The 25,998-nt window shown below is 37.7% G+C and overlaps 2 protein-coding genes across 15 annotated transcripts; both read left to right on the top strand.

Moving 5' to 3' along the window:
• The first annotated feature begins 1,463 nt into the window (after positions 1-1,463).
• LOC141643689 (strigolactones hydrolase CXE15-like) lies at positions 1,464-19,460 on the top strand. 12 transcript variants are annotated; one of them, XM_074452954.1, is made up of 12 exons: positions 1,477-1,694; positions 3,583-3,765; positions 4,474-4,570; positions 4,674-4,834; positions 6,063-7,303; positions 8,306-8,532; positions 8,799-8,861; positions 8,987-9,073; positions 9,470-9,707; positions 9,875-9,948; positions 10,069-10,167; positions 10,586-11,119. In XM_074452954.1, the coding sequence occupies exons 5-12, from the start codon at positions 7,279-7,281 to the stop codon at positions 10,673-10,675; spliced, it is 903 nt and encodes a 300-aa protein (XP_074309055.1). In that variant the 5' UTR covers positions 1,477-1,694; positions 3,583-3,765; positions 4,474-4,570; positions 4,674-4,834; positions 6,063-7,278; the 3' UTR covers positions 10,676-11,119. The 12 variants fall into 12 exon arrangements, with proteins under 12 accessions (XP_074309046.1, XP_074309057.1, XP_074309055.1 ...); XM_074452953.1 differs by having other exon boundaries at positions 4,047-4,570; XM_074452955.1 differs by adding an exon at positions 1,884-3,024 and having other exon boundaries at positions 3,583-4,570.
• An 820-nt stretch (positions 19,461-20,280) lies between these two features.
• On the top strand, positions 20,281-25,866 carry LOC141643688 (strigolactones hydrolase CXE15-like). 3 transcript variants are annotated; one of them, XM_074452941.1, is made up of 5 exons: positions 20,281-20,454; positions 22,416-22,631; positions 22,925-23,018; positions 23,129-23,297; positions 24,710-25,866. In XM_074452941.1, exons 4-5 carry the CDS (start codon positions 23,191-23,193, stop codon positions 25,773-25,775), a joined length of 1,173 nt encoding a protein of 390 aa, XP_074309042.1. In that variant the 5' UTR covers positions 20,281-20,454; positions 22,416-22,631; positions 22,925-23,018; positions 23,129-23,190; the 3' UTR covers positions 25,776-25,866. The 3 variants fall into 3 exon arrangements, with proteins under 3 accessions (XP_074309042.1, XP_074309043.1, XP_074309044.1); XM_074452942.1 differs by lacking the exon at positions 23,129-23,297 and having other exon boundaries at positions 22,416-23,018; XM_074452943.1 differs by lacking the exons at positions 20,281-20,454; positions 22,416-22,631; positions 22,925-23,018 and adding an exon at positions 24,422-24,557 and having other exon boundaries at positions 23,210-23,297.
• The last annotated feature ends 132 nt before the right edge of the window (positions 25,867-25,998 follow it).

Below are 25,998 nucleotides of genomic sequence, written 5' to 3'. Positions count from 1 at the left end.
TTGATTTCTTTAAAATTGACTTCTTTTTCTTCCATGTAGTATTGTTATTTTTTTTTACAGTATTTCACTGTTTTTCCTTTTTTTTTTTCCGTTTTTTTCACTATTATTCAATTATTATTAATAATTATGATGTCTTTCAGACCTTTTTTTAAAAAGTTATTTAAATATTGTTGTCTTTAATTATTTCTGTTTTTTAAGTTTTTTTTCAATATGCTCATCTCATGCAAATTTAAAGGATTTGACTTTTAACATTAAAGCTAATTAAAGTGAATAATCGGAATAACTTCATGTAAGTATGATCCGAAACTTATATTTCCTCATTTTTATATTTTTTTCGCATTTATTTTAAAGTTTATATTTTTTCGATTTGGAACGGGAACTTTTTCAAATCTACTTGTATTATACTGGTTATGTTATATTTAGTTCTTTTTATATTTGCTTTCATTTATTTTAAAGTTTATATATTTTCAATTTATAAAAAAAAAAACTCTCTTACAGAGTAATCTATTTTCTACAAATTCTTTTTGATCTACCTCTACTATAATGTTTATGTTTACGAAAATTTTAAAAATGTCATATCAATATATTTTGTTGTTAAAATGTTCGGAACTAATATACTCTGTATTTGTGATGTTGGAATATAATAGTCATACTGATTTTTTTTTTATTTACACAATGAATTTAACTACTAATTTCGGATGATTAATCAATATGCATTGTTCACATTTTATTTGTTCAGGTTAGAAGTAGGAGGACGATTATTAGAAAATTTTATTAATTTTTCGTAATTGTAATTTATTAGTGTGTAGTTGTATAATGTATGATTTTGTGTAAATGTAATCTTAATTAAATAAGATTAAGATGGTAAAGAAGAGGGTAATTAATTATGTAGAGATCATGGCGGTCCCCATGTAAGGAAAAGAAAAGAAAAAAAATTGTAACAACCAATAGAAATCCTTTAAAGAACCCATCTTTATACTATGTAGATTATTCAATTTTACGAGTATCATTCTACTTCCTCTTTGATCATTTATAAAAAAAGTGAGAGCAACAAGGATCGAACAATGGTTAATACTTAACATAAACCTTTAGAATCTCATGGCTGGCACTTGCCCACCTGGCCCCTAAATCCGCCTTTGATCCTAGTAAATATTATATATTTGTTTTATTTTGTGAGGGAAATATAAAACAAATGTTAATTATTGACTGAGACGAAGGGAGGGAAAAATAAAGTAAATGTAAGTTATTGAGTGGGATAGAGGGGTATAGTTTATGAAATCAATATATTTTTATTTTTTTAATTAAATATTGTAATATAAATACACAAGTAAATAGTGGGCCTTGTGGATGTCCCTGTTCGGGAAAACTGGTGTCCGCGTCCAGCCCATTTATTTAATTGGGCTGATCTCGTCCCTCTCGCAACCTCTTTTATTTTTAGAAAATTGCTGTGTCCAAACCCGTTAAAAATAAAGGCCAGATGGGTAGGCCCTATCAGACGGTATGACCCGTGATGAACTCTATGGCATCGGTAAGTTCACCAAAATGAGACAGAGAATTCAAACCCGGTGTCGGGTCCTACCGAGAAGAAAGCGCAATACTCAAAAATCTAAGAGGACTCGGAGAAGAAGATAGAGATGGAACAAATCAGCAATGGTGGACACGAAGAGAGATGTGATTGGAATCGCCAAGAACAAGTATGTCCCGCGTACCTTCATCTTTTAGCTAAGTTTCTGAATTTCATTTTTAGAGTCGGAGTATGATATTTGCGGCATTTATTCGTATATGAGACGGTCTTACAATAAACTTATTTGCGGATGCTTATCTTAATTGGTATATTAATGGCGAATTTTTGTATATTCCGTATGTGGTAACTGGCAAATTAGCCTGTTAATGTAAACAACAACAACATTACCTCCGTGGCTCAAGGCGTCTTGCAAATTGCGGAGTAAGGGGAGGTCTGATGTAACTGTTAGGGTGCAAACCCATGTCCCACATCGGTAGAATAAAGATGGAAGATCATCTTTATAAGTATCACTAAATATAATAGTACGAGGTTTTTTGGGAAGGAGCCCAAGAGTAAATCCTTGAGGGTTTGGCCCAAAGCGGACAATATCGAACTTCTATAGCTCGAGGGAGAGCTAATATGTTCGTGATGAGACAAAAAGGCAAGGCCTTTTGGGAAGGAGCCCAAGAGTAAATCCGTGAGGGCTTGGCCCAAAGCGGACAATATCGTACTATTATGGTTTGTGGACACAGATGCAGCAGAGGCCCGACACGGGATGATATTTCACGCTTCCGCACAACAGTAACTACCTCCGTCCTGGTCAATTGTTGTTCTTTGGTTTTGGCACAAAGACCAAGGGAAGAAGAGAGACATGTGGACCAAATTGAATGTGAAGGGTTAAATTGTTCATCAAATGTAATCCAAAGACCAAGGGAAGAAGAGAGAGCTAATTATAAGAGGACATGTGGACCAAATTGAATGTGAAGGGTTAAATTGTTCATCAAATGTAATCCAAAAATAGAAAGGACAACAATTGACGGAGACACCCAAAATGGAATAGCACAACAAATGACCGGGACGGAGGGAGTATACACAGAGAGGCTGTTTTGAATGACCCTAAATCAAAATCGCTACGAGTATTTCATCGAAGGATTGTTACTTCACAATAAAAGCAAGCGTAACCGGTTTAATGAGTTATTTTGCTTTGTTCCATCATAATACAGAACCAAAGAATAAAAAGACTTTGGTTCCACTGAAATTGGAAACGTGCCTGCTAGTGTAAGCTTCTGGAAAAACTATGGTCCCCTATTTGGCAAATAGTGGGTAGCATGGTATCAGATATCAATCATATCATGTGTGGTACGCATCACAGCGGAGTTATTAAGATTTAAGGTTATGGAAGTTACTGTGCCCAAATTTTTAGGCGGTATCGGCTGCATTTATATAGCAATGACCATTGCCTAATTACCCTGCAATTTCGGATACCAAGATGAAGTCTCAAACCGAGATTTCATATCATGGTGGGTAGTAAAGTGACAGATAACTTATTACAGAACTTATTTTTCCAACTGGCTAATGGCGATGACAGGTTCTTTTCCTGTTAACGATATATGGAGAAGTTATGCTTAGTTGCTGGTTAGGGGAGTTAGTTCAGAAACAGCTTATTAACCCCAAAACTCTTGTTAAAAGTTCGTTGCTAGACACTAAGGTCAGACGTAGCTTAGCGAGTATTTGTGGTAGCTAAAGTGGTGATGAGGAAATGGTTAAGTATCGGTTCTTGTGGAGTCTTCTAAGCATTATTCTAACTCACGACGTCACCATAGTCAATATGATAGAGGCTATGTAGAACCATGACTGTCTATATCAATGTTTGCTGGTGCATTATTGCTCTTACAATCTTACTATAACAACAGCCTTGAGACACACAAAAGACAATTTTTAATCTATTTTTAACATTATCAAATGCATGATGTGGATGACATTGATGACTTGACGAGTCTAAACTCAATACTTAGTGCTAGATTATCCTATTTCGCTATATGCCTGATAATGATTTTAATTTGTTTGTTGCATTGCAGGGGTTCTATGCACTCGAACACGATGTTGCTCTGGACCAGATGCAGAGACGGATCGTCCTGATGCTGAGAGGGGGGACAGATCCAGACATGGGCGGCCCTGTTGGCTTTTGTGCAGTTAATATTTTAAACTTAAGGTCAAGTGTTCAAATCTTGGCCTCTTATCCGCCAAAGACGGGTTGGAAGGTACCTCAAGTGCTTCTGTTTAGTTCTTAGTTTAAAAAAGCGCGGCTTGAGTGCGCCTTGGATGAGGCACTAGCCAAAACGCCTCGGTGCATATTAGGTGCCTTTTAGACAAGGCTAACTAGTACGCACTTTCTATATCTCTTAGACAAGGCTCACCATTTCTTTTCCCCATTAATCCCTACTTTACTCCTTGACATGTTAGCCTACTTGAAAACTCCTAAAAAGCTATTGTTGCCAAAAAAAAAAATATTTGGAAATTACAAATTTGTTATCCAAAATAGGGTGGCTCATCACGTCCAAAGGCGCCCCCCTTCGCCTTGCGCTTTGTGCCTCATCGCCTCGGCCCGTTAGCGCCTCGGTGCGCCTTGCGCATTTTCAAACTAAGGTTAGTTGCAGTATGTTACTAGATCATAGCTATTGACTCAGATACAGGTATAACTTGTTGACTTATGAGAGATTCTGTAAGTTTGTGCTTTAATGTTTTCTTACTTTCCTGCCTCTTGGATCTCACTTGTTCTTTTATGCTGTCCTGCAATTCATATCTGAGCTAGCTCTGGTTAGCTCCCGCAACTCATGGACAGTTCTAAAACTGAAGCAACTGGCAACTGACGACATCTTTCAACTATGCAGGACATTCTTTTTTTTACATTTTTTTCAGTCTCCTTGAAATTGGAATCTCTCTGAGTTTAGTTTTCTGTTGTGATTTAGGTGAAAAAATGAGAAGAATGTTAAAAGAACAGTCATGAACAGCTTTCTTAGGACTCTGATCTCTTACTGCAAATATACCGGAAGAAACATATCCTCTGTATGTATTTTCAAGCCCTTGAGGAAAACATGATTTTATCTCATATTGGGACCTATTCAGCTATTGTTTTTTAATGATTTATCATCTAATTTGATACGTGCAGGTTACAAAGAGGTCACGAGTTGTATTAACTAATAACCAGTCAGGAGCCCTTTGATATGCATACTTATGCCTATATTGCAAGTGCTGTGTTCCTATGTTTTCACAGTGCCAGGGAATTGCTGGATATTTGCTTCATTTGGACTCGCAGATTGCAGCTAATCGGTACCACATTTCCTATATCTAAAAACTCTCTTTGTAACTGTACTGCTTTCTTAGCACAATAAGCACGGTGTCAATTATTTTGGAATTTGACAAAATATCAGGCTGGTGTATGCTGGCATAGTTTTCCCCTGATGCAGAGGTTCTCATCGTGCTTATATTATTTTTGAGATAAAACGTGCGGTAGTATTAGTCCTTCGGATTTCAAAATTAGAGAATACTTGTTCATTGATGGTTACGTGTCTAGAGATTATTTTGTCTCTGAATAAAACTTGACGAGAAGGCCTGCATCTGCCCTTGATGGGCAATAAGAACTTTGAAACATAGTTTTTGAAAATGTGTTTTTCAAGATAAAAAACTTGCCTACTTTTATAGTCTTATGATTATGATAAAATACTCCTTGAAGAGGCAGTAAATATTCATTATGTCACCTAGTTAAGTGGATAAAGTCAAGAGCAGTGCTCCTAATTTGGGTTCGGTTCCCTTCAGCATCGCCCTTGTGGCTCCCTTTACACACAAAAAAATATTCACAATGTATAGTGATACGCTGCGTGGATAGCATGCCAAATATTGTTAATTACATGTTACTTCCTCCATCTGGTCCTTTGTGTACATACATCTTCTTCGTTGTGTCAGTCGATTGTGTTCGTTTTTGTTTTGGGTATATATTGATGATGTGAAGTGTCTTATCCTGTAATGTTCTACTAACTATTCATGTAAAATATTCCCCAAAGCGATCTATTTCTTGTGTTCTTAGTCTCTGTGTCAAAAGCATATGTAAAAAATATAACAAGAGACGGGGCGAGTGTAAATTTTTCCATTGCTGAGTCAGTCTTCTACTTTTTCCATTTATCTTTTTTTTCAGGACTCTTAAATCTTTTATTTCTTTATATTTCATAATTGCATTGGGGAATATCTTGATGTGACATCTTATTTCCGCTTTTTCTTGGTATATGTGGCAGTAGGTATACTGGTAGACAGTTGCATATGAACTAAGAAAATACAGTTTGGTATTTTTAACAAACATGAAAATGCAGCTATAAATCTGATTTGTCTAATTCACAACTCTCTTTAACATTAAAAAGTAGCTCTCATTGCATTGCTAATGCTTGAGAACATCCATGAAATTTCCCATCAATTTCTGCCTTGAATGCTCCTAATTATACTGCTGGTCTTACATATATGTATGCACAAGATTAGATATATCACCCGAATGCACTGATTCTTGCAGGACATCAGTCTCTTATAAACAGCCTAAAAACAAGAAAAAGGTTCTTGACGTGACGATGGTGCACGAGAGAAAAGTTGTTGATGAGGTCTCTGGTTGGCTTAGGGTATATGATGACGGTTCAGTGGACCGAACTTGGGTTGGACCACAAGAGGCCAAGTTTATGGTCGACTTGGTTCCATCCCATGAGAACTTTGTTGATGGAGTTGCGATCCGTGATGTGGATCCTATAAACGGTACTCGTGTCCGTGTCTATATGCCTGAGCCAATTTTCAAGGAGGGGCTGGATGATTTCAAGCTGCCCATAATTCTGCACTTCCATGGTGGCGGGTTTTGCATAAGCCAAGCAGATTGGTTTATGTATTACACTGTTTACTCTAAGCTAGCTCAACTGGCTCAGGCAATTGTCGTGTCAGTCTACTTGCGACGAGGACCCGAGGACCGGCTGCCGGCCCCCGTTGATGATGGGTATGCAGCCCTCCTTTGGCTCACATCCTTAGCTCGTTCGGAGGCCCACCGCCCATGATTTATGTTTTTAACACTAGACATGGTGGACAAATTGTTGAGCCTGACATTGCCAATTGGAAGCAACAAGGACCACCCAATACTCTGTCCCCCCGAGACCGCCTAATGTCGAAATATATGTTCGTTGGCAACCACCACCGCATGGGTGGATGCTTCTAAATACAGACGGGGCCTCAAAGGGCAACCCAGGACCGGCTGGTGGGGGAGGAGTATTTCGTAATGCAGCCGGGGACCTCATTTCAGCATATCATTTCTCGTGTGGCATTTGTACCTCAATGAAAGCTGAGTTACTTGCGTTGTTAGTCGGGTTGGAAAGAGCGAGGACGATGCAGATTACCCGCTTATTGATCAACATGGACAATTTGCCTTGTGTTAATTTAATCAATGAGGATCAATTGATAAGCAACAATTTAAAATTTATTGTCGGAAGATGCAAGGATTTGATTCGGAACTCTACTTGGACGGTGAAGCTGGAGCATGTGTATCGCGAGGCCAACAGAGCGGCTGACAATTTAGCAAATAGAGGAATTGAGTCGAGCACGATTCCTACATATTTAGATACTCCGTTTAGTGAATTACGGTCAATCCTCCGGGAGGACGTTTTTGGGGTCGCTATTCCCCGTGTAATAGCTAACAATTAATCTTTTCGGGGCTTTGCCCCTCTCTAGCACCAAAAAAAAAAATACTATGTCCAATGGGCGAAGCTGCCCCGCCGTTAAGTGAGCTCAAGTTGCCTCCAATTATGTATTGTGTACCTGACAAGGATCTTCTCATTGACACCCAGATTAACACAATACGCTTCCGATAAACCATAGACGCATAAACTAAATTATTCGTATTATTTTTTCTGATTAAATCTTTCACAAATTCTCATTTGTGACGGCCAATATCCGTCATAAGCTTGTGAGGGGTCAAATAAAATCCACATGAGAGAATAAAGACAAGTCATTTGTGATTACCTATGCATTCTACTTTTTATCTTATCTACCCATGTGGGTGATACTTGATCCGTCACGAGGGAGATAATTTCCTTTTTTTTTTCCTACAAAATATCTTCTAACGACATTGATACAGAGTATCATCAGCTAGTCTTGCTTGTGACGGACTAATCCCGTCACAAGCTTATGACCTCTCACAAAAAGGGAGACGAAACGGTATCCGTCACAAGCTTGTGACGGATATCGTCCGTCTTCAATGAGATTTTGTGAAATATCATAGTTAGAAATCGATCTAATACATGGTAAATAAGAATTTTTATCACTCAAGTCAACTAACTTTTACTTCTTCCATTCAACTTCACTCTACCACTGTGATTTTTCACGTTTGCCAACGCGTATTTTACGCGATAAATATCGTTAGCTACGTATTTGAAAAAATTAAAAAAATATATATTTTTAATTAATGTACTCGTAAAAACGAATCAAACAAGATCGTACATGAATATATTTTCACTTATGTATTGAGAGAAAAATCGAAACTGAATATTTACTTGTAAATAGTGTAGAAAATGAAAAATCGGTAGAGTGGAATTGAACGGGAAGCAGAAAATAAGATTATCCTTTGCTAATGGCCACAACTCGAGAAGTAGTCATTTCGCCCACAACAACATACACAAAAATCTTAAGATACGACACCAAACAAACAAACCAAGTCGTTCGTCGTGTGTAAATTGCACATTATCCACACACCATACAATTACACATTCGCGCTTGACATGGCAGGTACCTCTGTCTCTCCACCTCATCTAGTGGTCCCCTCAAAATCATCCTCCACCGTTAGGTTTCTCCGACCACCTCTCTTCTCCGTCGTCGTCCCCCATCGTATCCCCGCCGCGTGTTCCGCCGCGAATCAGCCGTCTTGTCCGGTTCTTTCCGAAGGTCCGTCTTGTATCTTCGTCGGACCTATTGAATCCGCCAGTCAGGAGACTCTTGAAGCGCTTTATCGCCAGGTCTTTCTCACTCCATATTTTATAATCATAACCCACATATTTATTTATTACTCTCTTCGTACCAATCATTTGTTTACACTCGATATTTTAATTGTATTAGATTAATAAGTAGTCTTGACCATCATTTAAGACTCCGAGGATTTGATTGTGATAGACCGACCGTCTCAGTCGAAAGTTTAAGCATAAGCGGATGGTTAAATCATTTGTTTACCTTTAACTAAGAAATGCGGATATTAATTTAATGATTTTTATTATATTTGGAATAGGCAAGAGATGCGTATTACAGTGGTAAACCTTTGATCGTGGATGACATGTTTGATAGAGTTGAGGTTTGTCACTGAATTATTTAATTTTGATTTGTTTTAGTTGATAAATGAGGTAGTAAATTTGATTGATTAATTAATTGATTAATGTATAAATAAATGTTGATTGTTGAATGATACTCATGGTTTAGTTGAAATTGAGGTGGTACGGATCCAAATACGTGGTCAAGTATCCTAGATGCAGTTTACGCCGTCAATCAACTTATGCTGATGCTCAGGTGAACCAACCTTCTTATTGTTGCTCGTTTATGACACGTGCAAAGTTTGTTGATTGGATGATGATTAGGCTGTGCTCAGTAGGTTGAACTTAAGCGATTGTGCTGAGTCTGCTGATAGCAAGTCATATTCTTAAATAATCGCGCTCTTGTAACATGGTTTTTTGCAAATTCCTTTGCATAATGGGATGCATTGTACATTAACTTAGCGTATGTGATTAAAAGCAACAAAACATGTTGATTAATTCTATTGAGCATGCTTTCAAAGTGTGACCCTTGTTTCTGTACGAGTCTAGGAAGTGTAGATGTATACGAATATTAACATGTTCTTTGAAGGATACAAGTGTAGTTGTATACTTGTTGTCGTGATGAAGATGTAATGACGTGTATGTAGGGCAGGAAGACCCTTCACAGGTGTTTGCTTTGGCTAGCGTGTGGTTCCTGATTCTTGTGTTTGGCGGCTCAGTATGTCTTCTACCCATCTTGTACACCGTTAATCAAGCTTATCAAGAGACCTTCAACTCAAGTCCAGCCTACGTTAGCCAATCACCAGCAATGCATATTTTTGTCATATTGAACTGTGCATTGTTTATGCTGCTTGGTTCGGTTATTGGCTGTCCTATTGCGATAGCTTCGGGTAATGTTGTTTTCCTTGGCATTTTTATCGCTCTAATATGAATTTTTGTAGTTGAAATTCTCATTGTTTTTTTCGAATTCCATTCTATGTTTAAATTGACTCGTAAAGTTTTCAAATATTTAATGCATTCTCAAACCTGGTGTTCATTTTCATTGTTAATTACTCAGCTAGAGCATTGAACGGCTTATGGCGGAGTGACTTAGTTGCTTTGAAGGGTGCATGCCCAAATTGTGGTGAGGAGGTTAGTTTCAACCGCCTCTCCAGTCTCTACTTGATCTGTTTTTGCAGTTGACATCTTTAATGCTTGATCTGATAATCCAGGCTCACTAAATGACTAAACAATATTCTTGTATCCTGGCAGGTCTTTGCATTTGTGAGGTCAGATCAGAGCAATAGCTCCCCACATCGAGGGCGCTGTCACGTATGTGAATGCCTCCTAGAATTCCGCACAACGTCTGAGGTAAACTCTGCTTTCTTGAATACTAGATGGGGTGCATCCTTGACGTGATTTATTCACACCAATCCCTCCTAAGAATCTGTCTCATCTGAAATAAAAAATACAAGTCCAATTCTCTGTAAGGGGTTACTTAACATGTACAGTTAGGTGTTCGCTTTCTTGTTATTTTGGAGGCTATCGTTGGAGGATGTATTCAAAATAAAGTTAAATGGGAAACCCACATTCTTTTAAAGAAAACGAAGTCCTAGCAGCATAGCTCCCCTCCTCCCAATTCTGTTAAGTGTTAATCATGCGGAGTAATTCATAATTTTAGAGCAAGCCGACCAACCCCGCAGTTCAACATTGGTAGTTTGATGTTCTTAGCTGAAGGTTATATGCGCCCACTTATTTCTCTGTCGCATGTCAATGATGTCATTTACAGAAATCTCTATCAAGTTTGGGCAGACGGTGGGTTCATGGACGTATCTACTTGATCTCTGATAGGAATCGTCGACGTCAAGTTCGGACATGATACCTGGACACCTGGTGCATAAGAGCATTGTATATGATTCCGATCTCATCTCATGTATAGTACTACAGTATGATGATGATTTTTGCGCTGATGTTGGTCTCCAGAATTTCGGAACGGAGCAGCAAGCAGTCAATACCACTAGTAAACAAATGAAAATGATACTCAGCTTTGGGAATCTGTTTGATCATTTTGTTATCATTTTTTTTTCTCCTGCTAGTTTTTCATAGGAGTTTGTTTTACCTGAGCTGGAGTTTCATATATCAGCTGTAGTACATAGAAATCTGTTTTCTCGGCCTTGTGGGTTTCTCCGCAATGTGATGTGATTAGTTGCAAGGCTTTGATTATACCCGTCCTATACTATTCGTGTTTCTGTAGTAGATATCTTTATGTGATCCCTTTCATAAATTAAATTTGTGCTGCAAATTTATAAGCTAGCAGAAAAGTTCACTGAATGGTATTCAAAATCTGTCGTCTTCAAAATAGGCGTCACAAGCCCTTTTAAGACATTACACGAACCAACCTTGTGGACATCGGCAAAATCCCCTATTTACTAAATGAATAGGCATCCTCACAAATTTTCCCACAAGGCCTAAAACTAAGTTTAATTGACGGAAAATAAAGTTTAGGGATACACTTAGTGATAATGATAACAATTAGGGATACCATGTATGTTTTAAAAAGTGTAGGGGTACCATGTAGAAAGTCAAAAAATTGAGGGTTACCATGTAGAATATCCCTAATAATAATAAGTAAAACTTTAAATTTGTCTTTCTTCACATTCTCACCATTTTGTGTGTACAAAAGGTGACAAACATAGTTTCGGCGTGATCAAGTGGGGACATTTTTCTTCTTTTGACTAACTTATTAGTGTAACCCCAAAAATTCTACCGTCCTTCGGAGGACAGTACTCCACACACAAACACAATCCACCCAAGTGGAATATTATAATGATTTGTGTGTGAGGAGTACCGTCGTCCGGGAGGACGGTAGAATTACTCGTACAACCCATATGCATATTGCTATACTATGGAGTATGGTCCATTTTATATTCATTTACACAATTTATTAACACATAATAACTTTTATTAAAAATTTACAAAAAAAAAACTATGCGATTTATTCTGCATGTAATAAAAATTACTTGCATGAATTGGATTTCATTTATAAAGTATTCTCACATATATATAAATTGTATTAAAATAGGAATAAATTAATAAATATATTCTAAAAATTATGTTAATAAATTAGTTACAACTTTTTAAAATTATACTGTAATAATTTTTTAGTTCATGATAAACTTAAATATATAATTATTTAATTATACAATTTAGATTCAAAATGAAAATTGGGTTTGATTTAATTTTTGGTCAAATTTATGGGTCAAATTACTAAATTTGTACCTTATGAAACTTCTCACAATTGGCCAAAATTAAAGGGTTCAGATACTACTTTCGCAAAAGGAAAGGCAATCCTCATTTTCCTTTACTAAAAGAATAAGTCTTCTCCGATATTTTCCTGCTCAACTATTTCAGCTATGAATTGGGCCTCTATTTTGACATTATTCTATGGAATTGGGCTTAACATACGATATTCTGTAAACATTTAAACACTTAATATCTAACTATTATTCACACTGTCTAAACATTTAAATTTGGCCTTAATTTTAATTTTTTACCATCTTTATATTTGCTAAATATGTAACATCCTGATCTAAGAAAACCGTGCATTCGCACGGGATCTACACTAGTTAACATTAAGGGATTTTCTACATAGTATCCTCGTATTTTTTTAGAATTCTACATGGCACCCTTCATTTTTCCAAAACCTTAATAGTACCCCTAAACTTAATGAAAACCTCTTAAAATGCCTAAAATGCACTAATTCGGCTTTTTAAAACATCCCCCTACTACTAAGAGAATACAAATTCTTTTAATTTTTCCTCCAAAAAGCATCTAGCTAAATAAGGTAATAAATAAAATTTTCTTTCATTACATTATTATCTTTTCAATGAATATATTCTTATAAATAAACTCCAATTTTTTAAATAAATTCATAATTATGATTTTCTCATTAAAATAAAATAAAATTGATATTAAATTATAAAGTATATGTTGCTAAATTTTCCAGTAATGCAATAATTATTACTGTAGAGAATAATTTGACACATGCTTACTATTAGCTCCGTGACAAAAAACATTCACTAAAAAAAATTCACAACTTAAATACTTTTTTTTATTAGTTTTCCATTTCATTTTTTTTGCTTCATATCAAAATACAATGGAGTGAACTGATATATATTAATTAGGTGCAAATTTTAAAAGTATAAATCCTCCTATATAGAGAATACAACTTCTCTAAAGTTTTCCCTCCAAAGTGCTCAAACTTATATATGGAAACAAATTAGATTTTCATTTACTAAACTAATTTTCCATTTAAAATAATCTATACATAAAAACTACTGTATCTCCTAGTATTAACTTCGTAACAACTTAAATAATTTTTTTTATTAGCATTGAGGATTGCTCCGTTCGTGTGTCTCAGTCCAGCCCATTTACTTAATCGGGCCGCTCTTGAACTGTCCACGACCCATTTTTTTACAATATTTTGTTTCCAAGCCCCCTAAAAATAAGGGCTGAATGGATAGACTTTATGGAACGGTATGACCCGCGATTCCGCGAAGAGCTCTACGGTACAGGTAAATTCACGAAAATGGGACATAGAATTCACTATCGGACTCGGGTCCTACCGATTAGAACCGCAAGAAGATAGAGATGGAACCAATCACCAATGGTGGACACGAAAAGAGATGTGATTGGAATCGCTAAGAACAAGTATGTCCCGCGTACCTTCATCTTTTACCTAAGTTTCTGAATTTCATTTTTAGAGTCGGAGTATGATATTTGCGGCATTTATTCATTCGTATATGAGACGGTCTTACAATAAACTTATTTGCGGATGCTTATCTTAATCGGTATGATTTTCATATTTTCGTATGTGGTAATTGGGAAATTAGCCTGTTAATGTAAACAACAACAACAACATTACCCCGGTGCCTCAAGACGTCTTGCAAATTGCGGGGTAAGGGGAGGTCTGATGTATGCAGCCTTACCCGTGTGTTAGTTAGTACTTCCTCCGTCCCGGTCAATTGTTGTCCTTTGGTTTTGTTCACAAGGAAAGAAGAGAGAGCTAATTATAAGACAACATGTGGACCAAATTGAATGTGAACTTGTGAAGGCTTAAATTGCTCATCAAATGCAAAAATAGAAAGGATAACAATTGAGCGAGACACCCAAAATGGAATAAGACAACAAATGACCGTGACGGAGGGAGTATACATAGATAGGCTGTTTCTGAATGACCCTAAATCAAAAACGCTTCGAGTATTTCATGGAAGGACTGTTAATTTCACAATAAAAGTAAGGGTAACCAGTTTAGTCAGTCATTTTGCTTTGTTCCTTCATAATTCAGAACCTAAGAATAAAAAGACTTTGGTTCCACTGAAAATGGAAACCTGCCTACTAGTGTAAGCTTCTGGAAAAACTATGGTCCCCTATTTGGCAAATAGTGGGTAGCACGGTATCAGATATCAATCATATCATATGTGGTACGCATCACAGCGGAGTTATTAAGGTTATGGAAGTTACTGGGGCCAAATTTTTAGGCGGTATCGGCTGCATTTATATAGCAATGACCATTGCCTAATTAGCCTGCAGTATCGGTAGTAAAGTGATAGATAGCTTATTACAGAACTTATTTTTCCAACTGGCGATGACAGGTTCTTAGACCAACTTTGGGGTAGAGATTTGATGAGGAGTGTTGGTAAACTTAAACCAATTTAGAATCTATTTTATTCTTGTTATTCTTTTCCTGTTAACGATATACGAAGAAGTTATGCTTAGTTCCTGGTTAGGGGAGTTACTTCAAAAACAGCTTATTAACCACAAAACTCTTATTAAATGTTCGTTGCTAAACACTAAATTCTGAGTATCTTAGCTAGTATTTGTGGTAGCCAAAGCGGTGATGAGGAAACGGTTTATGGGTTCTTATGTAGTCTTCTAAGCATTACTCTAACTCACGACTTCGCCATAGTCAATATGATAGAGACTGTATATCAGTGCTTGCTGGTGAATCATTGCTTCGACCTGTCTTATCTCATGATACCATAGGTGTAATGTGGCATACACAGTGCTTGTAGATTTGCTTTTAGTTACTCCGTATTTGCTAATCAACAAAGTCATGGACAAGTGGACAACCTTGTTATGACAATTGCACTGATTGCTATTTGGAAGTACTTGTTTGAGTTTTTACTAAATGCAAGGAGACCTTTTGCAAATACAGGTATTACGGAATGGCAAGACTAAAGGGCGGTAAATGTGGAGCAACTGAAAAACTTGTGATATTAGATCCCCTAAGTTAACAACACAAAGAAGTTTTTTTGGGCGACCCAAATGCTTCGGGAATTTTCATTACTTCACAATGAACATAACTGCAGCTAGTTTAGGGAGCCATTTTGTCTTATTTCATCTTAATTCTCAACCAAAGAATATTGGTCAACTGTGAACATGATCCTTCGAAATGTATCTATTTAATATTTATTAGCTCCTGGAAGAGGAACCGGAACAGGCTATGCTTTTTTAAATTACTGAACCGCAAGAGAAAGTAGGATATGAATATGTTTTTCTTAAACAAAATAAGACTTTATCAAGCTCTGTAGAACATTTTTTTTTTGTGTGAACGTTTGAAACTACTTTTTATTGTGGCTGGGGGATGATGAATCGGAAAATAACCACTTACTCTTGTTCCTACACTCGTATTCTTCTCATTTTTTATTGTGGCTGGGGGATGATGAAACTTGAAAATAACCACTTGATAAGTTCTGCTAGATTACCGATTTCACTCGCTATATGCCTCATAATGACTTTAATTTGTTTGTTGCATTGCAGGGGTTCCATGCAATCAAACGACGTTGCTCTGGACCAGATGCACAGGTGGATCACCCTGATGCTGAGAGGGGGACCAGACCTAGACACGGGCCCTGTTGGCTTTTGTGCGGTGAATATTTTAAATTTGAGGTCAAGTGTTCAAATCTTGGCCTCTTATCTGCCAAAGACTGGATGGAAACTACCTCAAGTGCTTCTGTTTAGTTGCAGTATGTTTCTAGATCATAGCTATTGACTCAGATATAGGGTATGACTTGCTGACTTATGAGAGATTGTTTAAGTTTGTGCTTGAATGTTTTCTTACTTTCCTGCCTCTTGGATATCACTTCTTATTCTTTTATGCTGTGCTGCAATTTATATCTCAGCTACCTCTGATTAGCTCACTCAGCTCATGGACAGTTCTAAAACTGAAGCAACTGGCAACTGACGATATCTGCCAACTATGCAGCACATTTTTTTTTTTAGTTCTCCTTGGAATTTGAATCTCTTTGAGTTTAATTTGCTGTTGTTATTTAGATGAAAAAAATGAGAAGAATGTTAAAAGAACGGTCATGAACAGCGTTCTTAGGACTCCTGGTCTCTTACTGCAAATATGGCGGAAGAAACATATCCAGAGGTATGTCTTTTCAAGCCCTTGAGGAAAACATGTTTTCATCTCATATTGGAATCTATGCAGGTATTGTTCTCTAATGATTTATGATCTAATATGATATGTGCAGGTTACAAAGAGGTCATGAGTTGTATTAACCAGTCAGGAGCCCTTTGATATGCATAATTATGCCTATATTGTGAATGTTTGTGTTCCAATGTCTGCACAGTGCCAGGGACTTGCTGCATATTTGCTTCATTTGGACTCGCAGATTGCCGCTACACAGGTAGCATTTCCTATATCTAAAAACTCTCTTTGTAACTGTACTGCTTTCTTAGCACAATAATTGCATGGTGTCAATTGTTTTAGAATTTGACAAAAAATCAGGCTGGTGTAGTTTTCACTTGATGCAGAGATTCTCATCGTGTTTATATTATTTTTGAGATAAAATGTACGGTTGTATTGGTCCTTCGGGTTTCAAAATTAGAGAATACTTGTTCATTGATGATCATGTGTTTAGAGATTATTTTGACTCTGAATAAAACTTGACGAGAAGGCCTGCATCTGCCCTTGATCGGCAATAAGAATTTTGAAACATAGTTTTTGAAAGTTGTTTTTCGAGATAAATGACTTGCGTAGTTTTAGTCTTGTGATAAAATACTTCTTGAAGAGGCAGTAAATGTTCACTATGTCAGCTAGCTAAGTGGATAAAGACACGAGGAGTGCTCCTAACTTGGGTTCGGTTCCCGTTCAGCATCAAACTCAAAATAAATAAATATTCAGAATGTATAGTGATATGCTGCGTGTTAGGTAGGGCTAGCTAATATAGTCATTGGTGGTGGGCTACTCATGAGTCATGAAATGAGTTTGAAACTGTCCACGTCCAAACTAGTCCCTTTGAAGTTTGAACCCTAGAGAGAAAAGGAAATTATAGTATACATTGCCATATCAAAGGATTGCATTACGTACTTGTTAGATTTCAGAGATTGCATACAAAATTCACTTGATTATAAGAGCTATAACCGTGGGTTGATATTTTGTTAATTACATGCTATATCCAGGGTTAACATGCGATGTATTGTTATTACATGTTACTTCATCTGGTCCATTGTGTACATTTATCTTCTTTGTTGTGTCAGTCAATTGTGTACGTTTCTGTTCTTGGTATATATTGATGATGTGAAGTGACTTATCCTGTAATGTTCTACTAACTACTCATGTAAAATATTCCCCAAAGAGATCTATTTCTTATGTTCTTAGTCTCTGTGTCAAAAGCATATGTAAAAAAAAGAAATAAGCGACGGAGCGAGTGTAACACGTAGAAGTAAGGCATACATATAACAGCAAATATTCACAGAATGTAATCCTCATAGAAGGTGAGACTGATAGCAATGTTCAACTTAACTTCAGCTAGTCTATTCTTATTTCTGAATATTTTTCCATTGCTGAGTCAGTCTTCTACTTTTTCCATTTATCTTTCCTTTCAGGACTCTTAAGAGTTTTATTTCTTTATATTTCATAAGTGCAATGCGGAATTACTTGATGTGACATCTTATTTCCGTTTTTTCTCGGTATATGTGGCATTAGGTAGACTGGTAGACAGCTGCATATAAACTATGAAAATACAGTTTGGTATTTTTAACAAACATGAAAATGCAGCTATAAATCTGATTTGTCTAATTCACAACTCTCTTTAACATTAAAAAGTAGCTCTCATTGCATTGCTAATGCTTGAGAACATCCATGAAATTTCCCATCAATTTCTGCCTTGAATGCTCCTAATAATACTGCTTGTCTTACATATATGTATGCACAAGATTAGATATATCACCCGAATGCACTGATTCTTGCAGGACATCAGACTCTTATAAACAGCCTAAAAGCACGAAAAAGGTTCTTGACGTGACGATGGCGCACGAGAGAAAAGTTGTTGATAAGGTCTCTGGTTGGCTTAGGGTATACGATGACGGTTCAGTGGACCGAACTTGGGTTGGACCACAAGAAGCCAAGTTCATGGCCGACCCGGTTCCATCCCATGAGAACTTTGTCGATGGAATTGCGGTCCGTGATGTGGATCCTGTAAAGGGTCCCCGTGTCCGGGTCTACATGCCTGAGCCAATTTTCGAGGAGGGGATGGATGATTGCAAGCTGCCCATAATTCTGCACTTCCATGGTGGCGGGTTTTGCATAAGCCAAGCAGATTGGTTTATGTATTACACTGTTTACTCTAAGCTAGCTCAACTGGCTCAGGCAATTGTCGTGTCAGTCTACTTGCGACGAGGACCCGAGGACCGGCTGCCGGCCCCGGTTGATGATGGGTATGCAGCCCTCCTTTGGCTCACATCCTTAGCTCGTACGGAGGCCCATGATTTATGGCTCTCTAATAAGGCCGACTTTGGTCGGGTTTTCTTAATCGGGGATAGCTCGGGTGCTACCTTGGTCCATGAAGTGGCAGCCCGAGCCGGAAAAACCGATTTAAACCCATTAAATCTAGTCGGGGCAATACCACTCCACCAAGGTGTCACCAGGTCCACCAGGAGCCGGTCGGAGTTAGAAATGCCTCAAACCCCATTTTTAACACTAGACATGGTGGACAAATTCTTGAGCCTGGCATTGCCAATTGGAAGCAACAAGGACCACCCAATACTCTGTCCAATGAGCGAGGCTGCCCCGCCGTTAAGTGAGCTCAAGTTGCCTCCAATTATGTATTGTGTATCTGACAAGGATCTTCTCATTGACACCCAGATGGAGTTTTATGAGGCCTTACGAAAGGCCGGAAAAGAGGTCGAGCTTTTTACTAGTTATAACATGACTCATAACTTTTACCTCAACAAGTTGGCTGTTGATCATGACCCTGATACTAAGGTCCAAACTGAGAAGCTCTTTGACGGGATCGTTGATTTCGTAAAGAGGCATTGAGATAGATTTTTGGTATGAGATAATTTACATTTGTAATAATGTGTTTTTAATGGCATAATTAGGTGGTGATTGTATTGTTCATGTAGCCTATCCTACTATCCTATATTTGAGTTTCTATGTCGATTTGGCGAAAAGGCTTTATATTATGAAGAAAACAAGCATTTCAAATTAGAACTTGGTATAAAAATACACTCTCATCTTAACCATTAGACTAAGATTTTGTTTTGATTTGAGCAGGTTTTGTGAATAAAGCTATAGTGATCGGTGTGCTTGGTGGTGGCGGCCGACTTCTCTATGAATCTTGCTATGGTGTTTATTAGTGTCATTTGTTATGCTTCTTGGTTCAATTAGACTTCTAGTAGTACTTCGTAAACCACGTACCAAGCCGGGTTTTTTCATTTGGTTTAGATACCGCATGTAAAAACAATCATTGTTCGCGAACCAGGATAGGCCCGCTTTAAAAACGGGTATCCGGTTTTTCATCACCTTTAACATTGGATCTGGGTGACCAATTACCCAAACCCATTTTTAAACCAAAAGTATTTAGATGAAATTCCGGTCTTTGGGATCATTCACACCTTACCAACTAATTGAACTAATACCAATAGTTGGTTGGCGCAGTGGTAGCATGGGGCTGCGCTTGGTAGGGAGGTCTGCGGATCGATCCCCCACAACTGCGGATTGGGAGGGGTTTAAATACCGTAATCCTTGGACACGCCCCGAAATCCGGATTAGTCGGCCCGATGTGGTTCGGATTACCGGATGGTTTAGAGTTTTAGACCAAAAAAAAAAAAAAAAAAAACTAATTGAACTAATGCTATACGGCTATACCACATTTTCATGAATGAATCACAATTATCACAATACTTATAAGAAGGTGTCATAGGGAAATTGTATAATCCTCGCATATACCTATTGCTTTTCCCCCTTTTGTCACGGTCATTTATTTACTTACTCTATTTTGAAGAATAAACAAATGATCATGATAGAGAGATTAGCCCTTTTTATTGGACTGAAATCGTCTAAATCGAATTGAACTGAATTTAATAAACCTAAACTGAAGTAAAGAGTTAATTTGTAAAGAGAAAAGCTGAACTGAATCGAATTGAAATTTGCTGAAATTAAGTGACAAGGGGGAGGTAAAGAATTAGTTGAGACGGCCTAAACGGGAGAATATAAAATTGATTTTGACTAATAAAAAGTAAAAACCCAAATAAAAAACAAACTCTCTTCAACAAACCTCATTTGCTCTTTGAAGCTGGTGCTTCTCTTTTTTTCGGATTCCTTCCTGCTATTCTTTGCGTGTTCTTCCTCTCTTTCTGGATCAGCAGGTGCGGATTTTGTTTTGTTTTGTTTTATGTTGATGATTGTTTTTTTGTTTGGAAATGTGATTAGAATTAGGGCTCGATAATATTGGCAGTGGCGGAACCTGGATTTATTGTCGCCGGTGATAAATATCAGGGGACGTATGTACTAGTAATGCAATACGATAAACTAAACTAAACTAAATTTGAATACTTTAACCAAAAGTTTCAAAATTTACACCTTGATTTGTTGCTGGTGGGGTGGTGGGAGGGAATTTTAGGGGGCGAACTAGTAATGCAATAGAATACCTTAACCAAAAGTTTCAAAATTTACACCTTGATTTGTTGACGGGGGTGGGAAATTTTAGGGGACGAACTAGTAGGTGAGCCTGGAATAGAATACCGTAACCCTGTGGAGGACGGCCGATTGGATAAGTTGTGAGCAGTGGTGCCACAGATATAGCGAAGTATATATTTCAGGGCCGCGTAATGTGGTTCTCGGGGTCGTGCATGTAGAATGGTTTGGGGGATGGGGGAGAGAGCGTTTGTATTGTGCCGGGTCTGGGAAGTGGTGTCAGGTGTGTGCTGGGTTTGGGCCGGCAGGAAGTTATTGGGTTGGTTTAGGTTATGTGGAATTTAGGGGGAGGGGTCAGTGACTTAGAAATGGGTATGAGGAGGGTGTTTGGGGGATTTCATCATGGAAGGGAAGAACGGTCCCGTTAAATGTGACATGTTGGTTGATGAGGGCCTTACGCGTAGCCAAGTCGAGACACAAGTAGCCACGGTGAGCGGAGAGGTAGACAAGAATCTCGGAGAGGTAGGCAAGAATCTCACTGGGGTGGATCATGATTCGAGTTTGTGGATCGATGAGGAAGGAAGGTGGGGATAACATAGACAACCGAAGACGTAAAGGTGGTTTGAGATAGAGGCGTTATGTGGGAAAGATAAGATAGTTGGCTTTACTCAGGGTGATATTGTGGAGATAGGTGGCCATAGCAAGAGCAAGGTTCGGAGGGGCATAGGACATGAAAGTGAACATGGAGGGTACAAATGATATTGTTTATAGTACGGATTTTTCTTTTGGCTTTTCCATTTACTACTATAAGTGTGGGGAGAGGAGAATCAGAATTGAATGACATGGTTATTAAAAATTGTGTGGTAGGGTGTATTGTGAAATTTGCAACCGTTATCACAATAACATCAACATCAACATCATAGCCTTAATCTCAAAATGATTTGGGGTCGGCTGACATGAATCATCCTTTAGAACCGTCCATGGGTGATCGCACACCTCAAAATGCGAAAATATAGAAAAAGAGTAGTGAAAAGCAAATGGGAAGTGAAACATAATGCAAAAGTCAAGGTAAACTTTTAGAGGTTTGAAAATCAAAGCCCGAATTTCTTCTATAAAAACTTAGAATTTAAATCGAGAATAAAAATTAAAACGGTTTTTGAAAATCGAAGTAAAACTTAATGTTCGGGAATACCTTAGAAGTAAACCAAGTATTACGGAGTATTATATAAGAAAGTTTCTGGTAAAAACGTGTAATAAATCCAAAAAGAACAAATGATTTTTTTAAAAAAATTAAATAAAAACACTAAATATTTCAAATAACCGCAGATACTAAAAATCCACATGTATCATTTCCCTCCATTGTGCCCTCTCCCTCACCATTCCCTCTTCAAGCCCGAGAAATCCCATATCATGTTCTATCACTCTCAGTCTCAGACATGTCTGTTTCAGTCTCTCTCTACCCCTACCGACCGTTATCAGTTATCGCATTGAAATTTTTTATTTTCATATTAAATTGAGTGTGAATGAGACTCCAAAACAATTTCTATTCTATTCTTAACATTATCAAATGCATGATGTGGATGGCATCAATTACTTGACGAGTCTAAACTCAATACTTAACTGATAGGTTCTGCTAGATTGTCCGACTTCGCTGTATGCCTGCTAATGATTTTAATTTGTTTTTGCATTGCAGGAGTTCCATGCACTTAAACGACGTTGCTCTGGACCAGATGCTGAGAGGAGGGACAGACCTAGACACGGTCCCTGTTGGTTTTTGCGTAGTGAATATTTTAAACTTGAGGTCAAGTGTTCAAATTTTGGCCTCTTCTCCGCCAAAGACGGGATGGGAAGTACCTCAAGTGCTTCTGTTTAGTATGTTTCTAGATCATAGCTATTGACTCAGATATAGGTATGACTTGTTGACTTATGAGAGATTCTTGAAGTTTGTGCTTGAATGTTTTCTTACTTTCCTGCCTGTTGGATCTCACCTCTTATTCTTTTATGCTGTGCTGCAATTTCTATCTCAGCTAGCTCTGATTAGTGATTAGCTCACTCAACTGGCAACTGACGATATCTGTCAACTATGCAACACATTCTTTCTTTACTTTACTTTTTATTTATTTATTTATTTATTTTATGTTTTATCAAAAAATTTCCTTGAAACTTGAATCTCTCTGAGTTTAATTTGCTGTTGTGATTTAGGTGAAAAATGAGAGGAACGTTAAAAGAACAGTCATGAACAGCATTCTTAGGTCTCCTGATATCTGCAAATATATCGGAAGCAACATATCCAGAGGTATGTCTTTTCAAGTCCTTGAGGAAAACTTGGTTTTATCTCATATTGGGATTTGGGATCAGTGCAGCTATTATGTTTTAATGATTTATTATCTAATTTGATATGTGCAGGTTACAAAGAGGTCACGAGTTGTATTAACTAATAACCAGTCAACACTCAGGAGCCCTTTGGTATGCATAATTATGCCTATATTGCGAATGTTGTGTTCCTATGTTTTCACAGTGCCAGGGAATTGCTGTATATTTGCTTCACTTGGACGTGCAAATTGTCGCTACATAGGTACATATTTCCTATATCTACAACCTCTCTTTGTAACTGTACTGGTTTCTTAGCACAATAAGTGCATGGCGTCAATTATTTTAGAATTTGGCACAAAATTAGGCTGGTGTATGCTGGCATAGTTTTCACCTGATGGTGAGATTCTCACCGTGCTTATATTACTTTTGAGATAAAAGGTGCGGTAGTATTGTTCCTTCTGATTTCAAAATTAGAGAATACTTGTTCATTGATGCTTACGTGTCTAGAGATTATTTTGTCTCTGAATAAAACTTGACGAGAAGGCCAGCATCTGCCCTTGATGGGACAATAAGAATTTGGAAACATAGTTTTTGAAAATTTGTTTTTCAAGAAAAAAAACTAGCGTACTTTTATAGTCTTATGATTATGATAAAATATTCCTTGAAGAGGCAGTAAATATTCACTATGTAAGCTAGCTAAGCGGATAAAGTCATGACATGGGTTTGAAACCGTCAACATGACATACAATATTCACTTGATAGAAGCTATATCCGTACTTGTTAGATTTCATAGATGACATACATTATTCACTTGATTAGAAGCTATATCCGTTGGTAAGATGTGATATTTTGTTAATTACATGCTATATCCATGGATAACATGCGATATATTGTTAATTACATATTACTTCCTCCATCTGGTCCATTGTGTACATACATCTTCGTTGTGTCAGTCAACTGTGTACATTTCTGTTTTGGGTATTTATTGATGATGTGAAGTGACTTATCCTGTAATGTTCTACTAACTACTCATGTAAAATATTCCCCAAAGCGATCTATTGCTTGTGTTCGTTCTTAGTCTCTGTGTCAAAAGCATATGTAAAAAATATAACAAGAGACGGAGTGAGTGTAACACCGCATACATAATATGCAGCAAATATTCACAGAATGCAATCACTGATAGACTGATAGCAATGTTCTACTTAACTTCAACTAGTCTATTCTTATTTCTGAATATTTTTCCATTGCTGAGTCAATTTTCTACTTTTTCCCTTTACCTTTCCTTTCAGCAGTCTTAAGTCTTTAATCTCTTTATATTTCATAATTGCATTGTGGAATTACCTTATGTGACATCTTATTTCCGTTTTTTCTCTGTATACTTGGCAGTAGGTAGACCGGTAGACAGCTGCACATCAACCGTTTTTTCCGTTTTTTCTCTGTATACTTGGCATTTTTTTCAAACATGAAATGCAGCCCATAAATTTGATTTGTCTAATTCACAAACTCTCTTTAACATTCAAAGGTACGTAGCTTTTATTGCAATGCAAATGCTTGAGAACATCCATGAAATTTCCCACCAACCTCTACTTTAAGTGCTCCAAGTTAATGCTGCTGATCTTATATATATGTATGCACAAGCTTAGATATATCACTCGAATGCACTGATTCTTGCAGGACATCAGTCTCTTCTAAACAGCCTAAAAGCACGAAAAAGGTTCTTGACGTGACGATGACGCACGAGAGAAAAGTTGTTGATGAGGTCTCTGGTTGGCTTAGGGTATATGATGACGGTTCAGTGGACCGAACTTGGGTCGGACCACAAGAGGCCAAGTTCATTGTCGACCCGGTTCCATCCCATGAGAACTTCGTCGATGGAGTTGCGGTCCGGGATGTGGATCCTATAAATGGACCTCGCGTCCGCGTATATATGCCCGAGTCAAGTTTCGAGGAGGGGTCGGGTGATTACAAGCTGCCTATAATTCTGCACCTCCATGGTGGCGGGTTTTGCGTAACCCAACCAGATTGGTTTATGTATTACTCTGTTTACTCCAAGCTAGCTCAAGTGGCTCAGGCAATTGTTGTGTCAGTCTACTTGCGACGAGGACCCGAGGACCGGCTACCAGCCCCAGTTGATGATGGGTATGCAGCCCTCCTTTGGCTCACATCCTTAGCTCGTACGGAGGTCCATGATCCATGGCTCTCTAGCAAGGCCGACTTTGGCCGGGTTTTCTTAATCGGGGATAGCTCGGGCACTACCTTGGTCCATGAAGTGGCATCCCGAGCCGGAAAAACTGATTTAAGCCCAATAAATCTAGCTGGAGCTATACCCCTCCACCCAGGTGTTACCAGGTCCACCAGGAGCCGGTCCGAGTTAGAAATGCCTCAAACCCCATTTTTAACACTAGATATGGTAGACAAATTCTTGAGCCTAGCATTGCCAATTGGGAGCAACAAGGACCACCCAATAATCTGTCCGATGGGCGAGGCAGCCCCGCCGTTAAGTGAGCTCAAGTTGCCTCCAATTATGTATTGTGTAGCTGACAAGGATCTGCTCATTGACACCCAGATGGAGTTTTATGAGGCCTTACGAAAGGCCGGAAAAGAGGTGGAGCTTTTTACTAGCTATAACATGACTCATTGCTTTTATCTCAACAAGTTGGCTGTTGATCATGACCCTGATACTAAGGTCCAAACTGAGAAGCTCTTTGATGGGATCGTTGATTTCATAAAGAGGCATTGAGGTAGATTTCTAGTATGAAATAATTGACCTTGTACTAGTGTATCAGTGTTTTTTAATGGCATAATTAAGTGGTGATTGTGTTGTTCATGCCTATCCTACTATCCTATAATAATTGCGTTTCTACGTCGATTAGGGCGCAAAGGCGAATCAATACTATATATTAATTTCAGAAATCATGGAACTTCCATGTAATTAAATAAATCTATACACATTACTATATAGT

Source organism: Silene latifolia, chromosome 2 (genome assembly GCF_048544455.1).
Source record: "Silene latifolia isolate original U9 population chromosome 2, ASM4854445v1, whole genome shotgun sequence".
Classification (NCBI taxonomy): Eukaryota; Viridiplantae; Streptophyta; class Magnoliopsida; order Caryophyllales; family Caryophyllaceae; genus Silene; species Silene latifolia.
The sequence above is the reverse complement of the archived record's forward strand: the minus strand, read 5'-3'. Positions and strand labels throughout refer to the sequence as shown.

Excerpts from the sequence above, each read along its gene's own strand:
- LOC141643689 (XM_074452950.1), top strand. The coding sequence starts at position 16,408 with ATGTTTGTGTTCCAATGTCTGCACAGTGCCAGGGACTTGCTGCATATT. Across the intron at positions 16,491-18,057 it reads CGCAGATTGCCGCTACACAG|GACATCAGACTCTTATAAAC; the intron begins GTAGCATTTCCT and ends TGATTCTTGCAG.
- LOC141643688 (XM_074452941.1), top strand. The coding sequence starts at position 23,191 with ATGCATAATTATGCCTATATTGCGAATGTTGTGTTCCTATGTTTTCAC. Across the intron at positions 23,298-24,709 it reads TGCAAATTGTCGCTACATAG|GACATCAGTCTCTTCTAAAC; the intron begins GTACATATTTCC and ends TGATTCTTGCAG.